The sequence below is a fragment of the Crocodylus porosus genome, unplaced genomic scaffold (assembly GCF_001723895.1).
Source record: "Crocodylus porosus isolate Cpor-Errol unplaced genomic scaffold, CroPor_comp1, whole genome shotgun sequence".
NCBI classification, from domain to species: Eukaryota; Metazoa; Chordata; order Crocodylia; family Crocodylidae; genus Crocodylus; species Crocodylus porosus.
Genome location: NW_017728949.1, coordinates 50,058,885 through 50,070,475, shown reverse-complemented (window position 1 = coordinate 50,070,475; position 11,591 = coordinate 50,058,885). Strand labels below are relative to the sequence as shown.

Sequence of the window (11,591 nt, the reverse complement as noted above, 5' to 3'; positions counted from 1 at the left end):
AAAGAGGCTGAGGGACCTGAATCTCTGAGGGGGGATCTTGTGGCTGCATACAACTTTATCAGGGGCTATCAGCAGGGACTCAGGGAAAGTCTGTTCACCAGGGCCCTCCCTTGGAGTCACTAGGAACAATGGCCACAAGCTGTGGGAGGATAGGATATTATGAAGGACTACTTCACTGTAAGGGTGGCCAGAGCCTGGAATAGGCTTCCCTGGAGATTTTCAAGAGGAGACTGGATAGGCACCTGGCTGGGGTCTTATGACCCCTCCCACCCCAGTGGTCCTTCCTGCTTGTGGCAGAGGGTCAGACTAGATGATCTGTCTAGGTCTCTTCTGACTCACTGATTCTATGATTCTATGACTTGTTGATTGCTTAAACAGTCATCCTCTTTGTGGATTTGACAATACATTTGACAACAAAGCAGTCTTACTATATCTTGTACATACCCACTAATATCCAAGCTTGTCTCCATTTTCCCCAAATGGAACGAAATGAGTTTTCTGCTTCACAGGAATCACATTTTACATTGAGGATTGTGCTACCTCAATTTGACCACTAGCAACTGAGATGTCCTGTTCATTATTTCATATGATGTATCCCTCACTTTTTTATCTTAAAGATTTCATCAGCATGTCAGTATTTGTAAATGTTTTGCTTCTTCTAAGAGAAGCCAAATGTGTTTGGCCTTACTCATTTGAATAATCCTTTAAAGTCAGTTGAATTAGTAGGAAGAAAAAGTATTATTTCTTGTTTTGTCTCTTTTATGGTGTTCTCTTGCAATGGTCTTTAATTAATACTTTTATTTTTTTATTCTTTACCTATCCTGAAAGTATTGGGGATAGAAGAATGATGTATGATCATCACATTGGTATAAATTAAATCACAAAATATGCCTAACTTCTGACTTAGTTTGGTGTCTGAAAGTCACTGTACTCTTGAGATGTTCATGCTTGAGATGTTGGCAGAAACCATCACTAAACATTAAGTATGAAGAATTATAACGTAAGGTTTTTTTCTTGATATATTTATGAGGAAGAAGAGAGTATAGTTGCCTCTCCCTCATCGCTATTGGTTTTTCACTGCTGTCAGTAAGTTGACTCTGAAGACACAGTAGGAGCACATCAAACACAGCAATAATGTGCCATTTTTTCAGCTACTTTTTTACATTAACCTACACTTTAAGGTATTTTTATGATGTACTAATTCTCTTCTTACATATATGATTTCTCTGACTAATATAAAAAAGTGGAGTTCTCTTGTGTAACAGTGTTCAGTATCATTTGACAGTAACTGTTGCTGTAAGACAGTTTCTACTAATACTTTTACCAAGAGCATTGGATGTTTTTAGCACTAAATGTTCTGGGATTCTTGTAGAGTATTTCTCTTTTAAAAAATCCAAGCCTGCATTCTATGGTTTTCCCTATAGTCACATAAACACATACACATTACCTTTGTAAGCTCATATGTCACATAATTTATTTCTGTCATGAGATTATCATAGCTAGTGCCTACTTATTCTTGTTTGCAACGTGCTGTCTGGTTTCAAATTAAATAGTCCCACTAGATGATTAATCTCCCTATTATATTTGCCTGTAGCATACTCTTGTAGAATATATTAGCTTTTGACCTGTGTTCCCTTGCTTTAGACCAGCTCTGCCTGGTACACAGAACAGAAGCCTTCTCTGGCTTTCCAAGCTGTGGTTTTCCAGCTACTACCACTAAAAAGAAAGTTAAATGCATAATTTTACTACTAATCAACATTGACCTATTAAATAAAACCCAAATCAAACACTGTTCCTTTGTCACAGAAAATGGAAGCGCTATTGGAGTTTGTTTGATTTGTTTTAGAATGTATACATATACATAGTTAAGGGCCAAGTAGGCATAGCTTCCTGGGTTCTGGCAAGTCATCCCTCAGATATAGAGTGGCCCAAATTTTTAGTATCCTTGTTAGATTTTCCAGATTCTGTGACGACGTATTTTATATTTTTGGTGATTATGTAAAAGGTCATGAATGAATAGAGGTATTGCATGTGGCATATGCTGAATAATGCAGCTGACAATTTCAGCTAACCAGAAATCAGAGTTGTATATACATCAGAAATACATTTGGCAGCAACTGTTGGATTCTGCAATGTGCTAAACATAAGAATAGTGAAGGATTTTAATCACGCTGCATCTATATGGGTTTTACAAAAATGAGCTATTTTTAATACTTCACTGTATTTACCATTCAATATAGTGCAATATTCAACACAAACATGTGGCGTAATGCATGGCAATTTACAGAAGGAAAATCTTACCGTCTTCACATTCCTGATTGTATTGATGAAAGCAGTTTGCACAGCGAGCGTGGCCATTTTCCACTCACAAAGGAAGAGTTAGCCATGTGGTAAATATCAGACACCTGATAAACTGGACGCCTGATCATCTTTTCCCCACACAGCATATGGATCCGGCTACCAAAGCCTGTAGCTTGGAAGCAGGCCAGGCTCATTTGCATGCTTCTTCATGCAGGCTCTGAGATCCATTACGATTCACCCTTCCACTCACTGGCAGTCCACATTGGTCCCCCTAAAAACTAGAGGTATTTGTTTTTTTTCTTGGAAATGTCTGAGAGAGGTGATACAATAATGTATATAAACTGCCTCCCCCATCTATATACAGTCACTGTGAGCCTGCCCATTTGTCCCAATACTGTATTAAACTTGAGAAGAGTCCTTACAGAGTTTCCTGGAAAGTGCTGTCATTTCTGACAACTCTTGGATGACTTACCAGTATATTCAGTGGGGCTGCAGGGATTGCTTCCCTTGTTTCTCATCATGATTCTTAAGGCAGAAGGGGGAGAAAAGGAGGCACGCCTATTCTGCTCTTGCTATTCTCCTGTGGTAGCCAAGCCAGGCATATCTAGGAGGGGTATGCAAAACGGGTCACATTCTATTTGGATTCAGCCTGAATTGGGGACAGAGATTCAATTCGTTGATTTGGATCATGGTCCCAATTCAATTTGGCCAAATCCAAATCTGAAGATTCGATGCTGATTCAGAGAATCAGCGGTTCGACCATAGACTCAGCTTTAAATGTTTTTTCTCCATACATCAAGGTACCATGCACAGCTTGTGAATGCTGTGATGGTGGGGTGGATGGATTCAGCCCAATTTGGTGGCCGAATCTCCAAATCCACAGGAGTGTGGGTGGGGGGTCCCCTGCCTGCTTGGTGGCGGACGCCCCCTGCACTCTCCTAGCTTGGCGATCGGCTGCGGGGGGACCACAGTTGCCCTCCCAGCGCGCACTCCATGGTGGAACTGGACTTGAAGTGCTTCTGGTCCACTTCTGGGTCTGCTGCCGAACGTACTGGGGACCCCCATGCACTCGCATGGGACACTCCATCCACCCCAGCATCTCAGCATTCATTAACCACCTGGTACCTTGAGGTATATAGAAAAAATATTTAAAGCTGTGTTTATGTCCAAATCATTGAATCTCTCCAAATCATCCTATAAAAATATTCTATTTTGTGAAATGCATTTATTTAATAAAAGCATGAGTAATTGTGGAATAAAAATAACTTAATCTTAAGGTGCTATGTGCATTGTTGTAGGAGCATGAGCTGAAGTGTGACTGAGCTGGCGAGGCACTGAGCTGTTTCATGTATTACAACACCTGTTGTAAAATTAAAATACATAGATAAAGTAGAGCCAAATAATTTCATGAAATTTGTAATTTGCTTATTCAGGGAATAAAAAACACTGTTCCAGTTTGTGCTTGTTATGGTTTTTGATGATATATGCTTCATTCTCAGACACCCCATCACAGAGGGTACAGTTTATTCTTGGAACAGAGGATGATGATGAAGAACATATTCCTCATGACCTCTTTACTGAGCTTGATGAAATTTGCTGGCGTGAAGGAGAGGATGCTGAGTGGAGAGAGACAGCAAGGTAAGCATTCTCAAGAGGTATTTTCATGAGAAACTGTTGGTAATGAAGGAATGAAGAAACATTTCTAAGCTGAAGCAAGCTCAGGAGCAAAACCATCATTTCAGTCCCCATAGTGATATCACTACAATATCTGTCATCCCTCGAAGCCAGATGTTTTCATTTGGATTTAACATATTTAGGTCAGAATGAGTATCAAAGGAAAGAAGTGATGTAAACAAAGTGACTATTGCTTATAGTAGTTAGATAGACTTTTGTGTTTATGTATTGGCTTATAATTTTCACATACCTTTTTAAACTTGTCTATGGCAAACATCCTTCAGAAATCAATTAATTGGCTTCTTTATAAAGGAGAGGAAAAATTAACACTGCCATGGCCAAATTAGACTTAAGTACATTCAGATATTCACATTTTCTAACCTTTAATGAGCAGATTAAAATAAATTAATTTCCTAGAATTAAAATGTGGAGAAAATGCCTGCTCAGATTGGCACTCTGTTGAGTAGATGTTATCATGAATGTTAATTGATAAATTATCTTTTCCTTCTTCAGACATCTTGGGGAATGTCTGTCTGTCTGCACATTGTAGTAGCAGTGAGCTCAGTAGAGTACCGTAAACAGCATGCACTGGGTAGTATGATGCCCTGCCTTAACTTCATTAGCTGGGTCCACTTAATTTTAATTAAGAGAATTATCCTGGTGCATGTCCATGAGGGGCCAGCAGGGGAGGTTATGTTTAGGGGCAACGATGGGTTCATTAGAGGCAGGTCCTGTCAGACCAACCTGGTGGCCTTCTATAACCAGGTCACAAAATCCTTAGACACAGGGGTAGCAGTGGATGTAGTCTTTCCAGACTTTAGGAAGGCCTTTGACACTGTCTCTCATCCCATTCTCATTAAAAAACTAGGGGACTGTGGTGTTGACACCTACACAGTCAAATGGGTCGCTAACTGGCTGGAGGGCTGCACCCAGAGAGTGGTGGTGGATGGGTCCTATTTGACCTGGGGGGATGTGGGCAGTGGGGTCCCCCAGGGCTCGGTTCTTGGGCCCGTACTGTTCAACATCTTCATCAGCAACTTGGACGAGGGGGTAAAAAGCACACTGTTCAAATTTGCAGATGACCGTAAGATGTGGGGGGGGATGTGGGCATGCTAGAAGGGAGGAATAGGGTGCAATCAGACCTAGACAGGTTACAGGGGTGGGCAGATGAGAACAGGATGGGTTTCAACACTGATAAGTGCAAGGTGCTGCACCTGGGGAGGAAGAACCAGGACCATATTTACAGGCTGGGGAACTCCCTTATCGTCAGTGCAGAGGCAGAAAAGGATCTTGGAGTCATCATTGATGCCAAGATGAACATGGGCCAGCAGTGTGGGGAGGCAGGAAGGCCAACCATACCTTGTCATGCATTCACAGATGCATCTCGAGCAGGTCCAAGGAGGTGATCCTCCCCCTTTATGGTACACTGGTCAAGCCACAGTTGGAGTACTGTATCCAATTCTGGATGCTGCACTTCAGGAGGGATGTGGACAACATGGAGAGGGTCCAGAGGAGGGCCACTCGCATGATTGGGGGCAGCAGGGCAGGCCCTACGAGGAGAGGCTACGGGACCTGAACCTGTTCAGCCTCCACAAGAGAAGGCTGAGGGGGGATCTAGTGGCCATTTACAAACTAGTCAGAGGGGACCAGCAGGCACTGGGAGAGTCCCTGTTCCCCCGAGCACTACCAGGAGTGACTAGAAATAACAGTCACAAGCTGGCAGAGGGGAGATTCAGACTAGACATCAGGAGGCGCTACTTCACTGTCAGGATGGCTAGAATAAGGAACTAACTTCCAAGAGAAGTGATGCTGGCTCCTACCCTGGGGGTCTTTAAGAGGAGGCTAGATGAACAACTTGCTGGGGTCGTTTGACCCCAGTACTTTTTCCTGCCATGGCAGGGGTTTGGACTTGATGATCTGCTCAGGTCCCTTCCAACCCTACCAACTATGAAACTATAATTAGCCTGGCCCAGAGTGCTGGATCCAGCCATGGAACACTCCCATGTGCTGGCCTAATTCTGCACACAAGATCTGGCTGAAGAGCTTCCTGGGCTGATCTGGTGCGTGTGGCCATTTCATTTGGCCTGTAGGGGTCCCATTCGGTCTGGGAATTTGGCAGTGGGGGAGTGGTAGTACTTACAGCAATTAATGTTGCCACTGCTCCCCCACTGCCAAAATCCAGACTTGTGAGCCCCATGAGTTGAGCACCAGTGGGGTAGAGTGTTCTCAAAAGTCATGGGGCCACATTTTCTGTTTAATACAGTTCTAGCAGATGGAAGTTGGTATCTTAGGCTGAATTGACCTGCTACAAATCCTACCAGTGTGGGAGAATAATAATGAAATGCAGTACTCATTGCCTAATACCAGCCAGGGGTCCTGCCCATCCCAGCCCAGTGCAGTGTTATGCAAGAGTCTGGAGCTCTGAACTAGCTAGATCTGGTACTGAAAGCAGTATAACCCTGTTAATGTGCTGCTGTGTCCAGGTTAGGATAAATCTGCATTATCTCATATAGACATATTAAGAGTTCCTTGTGCTGTTTCATCCCATGTAGGATCAGCATAGTCTGTATAGGCATAGTCTGTACAAATCCTTTTATTCATGGACTCAAATAGATCGAACAAAAAGATAAAAAAGATGCACTGTGGGTGCCTCTACCTGAGGCATTTTACTGAGTAGTAGAGCAAATTACTACACAGTAAGTGTCAGTGTCTATACTCACAGATGCTTACTGTACATTAAATTGCATTACTCATGGCTTGTTGCTACCTGTAGATACAAGTAGCCAGTTAACTCCCAAGTAGTTACAGCACAATAGGATGCATGTAGATGCTGACCGGGAGCAAATTACTCCCAGTCAGCCCCACCACCAGGGTCACAGGACTGGGAGCTTCTCCATGCTCTTTGCCTGCCCCGGCACCCAGCCTTTAAAAGCCTACGGAGATGCTGAGACACCGGACCCCTGATCACTATGTTTAATAGCAGAGGCCCCAGTTCAGCCATGGCAGCCTGCCCAGACCTTGGTGCTGCTCCCTGGTACTGCCTCACCATGTGGCTGCCAGGGCCATGCCATTATGTTGCACTGGGTGCTACAGTCAGCTGCTAAGCCCAGCAGCACCCTAATCCACCTGCAGCCAGGCTCCGGCCACCAGGTCCTGCTCCAGCTGGAGAGCAGTCTGGCTGGGCCCTGCCGCTAGTCCCAGGCACAGAAGTGCCATGCACCTGTCTGTCCCATGTCATGCCCTTGCACCAGGCACTTCATGCACCTGCCCAGCACCAGCACTGCCATGCTCAGGGCCAGTGAGTTGCTGAGAGAGCCATGCTAACATCCTTGCCTCCTGGGCACACGCTGCCTCCTGGGGCCACAGTGGGTCCCAGGAGGAGACCAGCCTTGAGTCATGGCACTGTGGGGCAAGGCCAAGGTCCTCAGGCAGTTTGTGTGGAGTGTGCACTTCAACACACATATCTATGAGGAGCCACCAGGCTGCATATTGGGAGCACAGGTATGACCAGTCAGTGCACCAGTGCCACATAAATGTCAAGGCCTTGAGCACACAGTGGGTTAATATCACTGACCACAGCCACTGGTCAGGGACTGCCCGTACATCCATGCTCCTTATACAGCAGCTGGATCAGATACTTGCACCCTGGGATCCTAGCTGCTGCTGTGCCATGTACAGTGCCATGCCTCCACTGTGGTCTGGCACATGTGGTGACATGTCACCAGAGGAGGGCCCCTTGTGTCACCAAGAGCCCATCTTGCTACATTCCCCACCCCTTGCCTGGTCCAGCAGCTCCAGGAGCCCAGGCCAGCACCTGCCCCACCAGTTCTGAGTGTGCAGCCCTGCCCAGGATGCAGCCAGCCATGGAACTTCTGGGCCGCAGCAGCTGTAGCTTCTCTCCAGAGGGAGCCTCTGCTCAGGCAGCTAGATGCTGTGCCCTTATGCCCCAGGACACCTCCAGGAGCCAGAACGTCCTCACCACCAGTGGGGATTGACTCAAGCTGCTGGGCATGCCTGCCATACTTATCTAGTAAAGCTGCCCAACCCCTGCCCCAATCCCCATGCCTGCCCCTGCCCCTCTCTCTCCCCACTTGGCCTGCCTATGCTTCCCCTGGCCCCCAGACCAACCTCCCCCCCCACTACAGCATTCAGGAAGGTGAGACCCAGTGCAAAACTCCTGTTAAGTAGCCTGTTGCCCCCTCAGCTAGGTGGGCATGGGCCTCTTGCATCTGAGGAATGTATTGATGCCAGCGGCTATGTTGCCCTCGACTGTGGGGGCTGGGACATGTAGTGCTGCCACAGGTAGCTCTTCGGGCAGTGGTGGATGTTGTGCAGCAGCATGGGCTTGCCTTCTCCACCACTGAAGCTCAGGGCCCTGTTCCAGGTTCACAGGTGCACCCAGGGCACCATTGTGTTCATTAGCAGCAGGGCTTAGTGAGTTGGACACCCCTCAGTCCATGCAAACAATTCCAAATGGTGCACCCAGGACATTTTCAGAAGGGGCATGCTTGAGGTGCAGTGCGGGTGCATGGGGTGCTGGCCTGGGGGTGCCTCTCTGGAGAGACCCCCTGGTGGGAGAGGAGGGCACAACCAGGTCCAAGTTCTCTGAGATCCCCATGCCTAGGTGCCATGAGCTTTGTGGCAGCACAGGAGACAGGCTAGCCTGCAGTAGGAGAAGGAGGGGAATGGCTTTGGAACTGTGGTAGCAGGTGCTGCAAGAAGCCAGGCCCATCCCACCTTGGGAAGGAGACAGGGGAGGCAAGCTGCCTGTGGCCAGCATCCAATAGCCCACCTGCCTCTGTGGAGCAAGTAGGAACAGGGCCTCCCAGAAATTTGGCTGCCTGGTCCAGGGCCTTCCCAACCAACTTACCATGGTCTCTGGGCACTCGTGCATGCATGACCTCTGATCTGAGGCTGGGCAGCACACAGCCTCCTAGTACTGAGCATCCTATCTCAGAAACATTGGAAACTCTCACAAACAAGCTCTTTTTCCTGGTTCTGTAGGACTTGCAGCTGCACACAGTGGAAAGGTACCAGCTGGCACCTGGCATGTGCCTTCAGGGTCACTACCAGCCTTGGTCAGGGTCCTGCATATGGGCTGGCTCCAGCAGCACAGAACCCAGGACTAGACCTTGTTGTTTCACCGTCTGGTCACAGTGGCCGAGGAGTGCCTGATGGACACGTGGGCCTGGAGGGAGGAGGAAGTTACCCATGAGAAGGAGAGAGATGCCTGCAAGGTAGTGAGGGACTGGCATGAGGAGGAGAGGGACCAGTGGATCAGGAGTTCTGGGACAGGCTCCTGGTCCTGGAGGAGAGGTACCTGGAGGCCCAGGAGTGACAGGCTGCCCTGGTGGCCAGGGCAGTGGAGGCAATGGAAGAGGACTGCCAGGTCCTGGACACCATCCTGGCCTTGGCAGTTGCTTTTGTGTCACCTGCTGCCCTGCCTTTAACTGCAGCCCCACTTATCCCTGGCAGTCACCCACCACCCAGAAGCAGCCCCTCCCATGGCACTTCTACCAGCCAGATGCCCCTGCCCTGGCACCTACATTGGTCCCCACCATCCCTCCTACCTGGGCCCAGCCCCACTGTTCACTCACATCCATATGGCCCTGGAGCAAGAGCTGCCTGCAGTGGATCGAGGACTTCACACAGGCCCTGTTCACCCAGCCTGCTGGCTAAGGGAGGGGGAGATGGATGCATTGCCAAAACAATGGCTGCCATCAATCCAAGTTGAACCCCCCACCTGCTGGCCTCACCACAGTGTGTGCAGCCATTGGGGTGTGACCAGAGGTGGGGGTGCTGGGCACCTGTCTTTGGGCTCTGTCCCCCAGGCATCCCCACCCCAGGAGGGCACACGTAGCACTCACTGTAGATAGTCTGCAGGGGGAAGAAGGTGCTTTTTTGATGGTCAGTGGAGGGGCTCTGTGGGGAGCCGGGAAGGGGAACAGGGTCTGTTGTGGGGGAGGGAGGGCCGAAGGGCTCTGCTGTTGGGGGAAGGGCCAGGGGAGGAAGTCTGTGTTTGTGGGTAGGAATAAAGTGCTTTCCTGAGAACTGTCTTGAGTGAGCATGGTGCTGGGGATGGGCGGTGGGGCTGGAATCCAAGGCTGGCTCTCTCAGTGGCCTCTGTGAAGCTACCAGTCCTGGCTGGCTGGGTGGGCCCACAGACAGCAGGGCTGGAGGCCCAGGAGCATGTGAATGGCAGCAGTGGTGGTATCCAGGTGCATGCCTTTAGTGTCCCTGCTGGGGTCTGAGTGGCATCAGCATGGTGGCAGGGGGCCTGGGACAGTGTGGTGATCCCGGCCAGGTGGTCATGTCACACGGGGGGCTGCCAGGGCTGAGACTGACCTGGGTCAAATGGTGGTTGCTGTAGCAGCAGCAGAGCATGGCAGCCAGGGAGGCCAGCCAGGAGCCCAGGATACTGGATATTGCTGCTGGTGAAATAGCTATAGCACAGTGGGCAGAGCCACCAGTGACAGAGCCTCAGTGTGCTGCCACTGCTCTCTAACCTGCTCCGGGCCAGGAAGGCAGGTGGCTAGGATCCAAGGAATGGGGCTAGCTTTTAAAAATGGCTGCTGGTAGGGGGCTGGTGCAAGGCCAGAGGGGCAAGAGTACATTTCTCTCTGTTGTAGCACTTTCCAGAAGGAAAGTAGAAGCCTCATGCGTGGATATAAAGGATTTCATTTTGGGAAGCATCATAGAATTATGTTCCTAATAATGTTTTTCATTAACATAAAAAGTTATAAACATTCAGTGGAGACAGAATTCCACATTAATAGCTGAAATTAGACATTCCCATTTAGCTTAATTTATTATATTTAAATGATCTTTCCTATTCTGTTTGGCTAAGTAGAGGATAGAAAAGAATATTGGGAGTAAGCAGAGACCCACAGGAGATGGAAAAGGGGATTGGCCAGCAAAGAAATGTATAGTTTGGAACTTAGAAATGTAAGGATAAAGTGAGAATTATCAAAAGTAAAGCTAAGTTAGATCTTGCAAGGAGGATTAAATAGTAAAAGGTTCTTTAGCCATATATATAGATGGCTATACCCTGCATAGGAGGGATCGAGTAGATAAAAGGGGCAGGGGTGTAGCTCTCTATGTTAAGGAAAGCTACACATCCCTGCAAGCTGATCTTGGCAACCAGGGTGGATGACAGGAGACCCTCTGGGTTAAAATCCATGGGTCACATGGCACAGGGGACACAACGATGGGAGTCTACTACAGACCTCCCACCCAAAGTCCTGAGCTTGACCAGGAGTTTGTCCGGGAACTGACTGAGGCCACATGCTCCAGGGCTGTGGTTGTCATGGGTGACTTCAATTACCTGGACATCTCATGGGAGGATCACTTAGCAAAATCTGAGCGGTTGCAAAGCTTCCTCTCATGCGTGGATGACCTCTACCTGACTCAAGAAGTCTATGGGCCAACAGGAGACAAAGTGCTGCTCGACCTGGTACTGGCTACTGGGGATGATCTAATCAGCAACCTAGTGATCGATGGGAAGCTGGGTGACAACAACCATGAGCTGATCACCTTCACCATCTGCCATAAAGCTGGCAAATCAGTCAGCAACATGGAAGTCCTTGACTTCAGGAAAGCCAACTTTGACAAGCTCA

At 48.2% G+C, this 11,591-nt stretch overlaps 1 protein-coding gene across 4 annotated transcripts in view; it reads left to right on the top strand.

The window, feature by feature from the left end:
• The window catches only part of SLC4A10 (solute carrier family 4 member 10), a 337,292-nt gene that overhangs the window by 174,978 nt on the left and 150,723 nt on the right, over window positions 1-11,591 (top strand). For all 4 annotated transcript variants that reach the window (XM_019554513.1, XM_019554512.1, XM_019554511.1 and 1 more), the window contains exon 4: window positions 3,801-3,939. In XM_019554513.1, coding sequence (XP_019410058.1) covers window positions 3,801-3,939 — 139 coding nt within the window. The remainder of the gene's footprint in view (window positions 1-3,800; window positions 3,940-11,591) is intronic.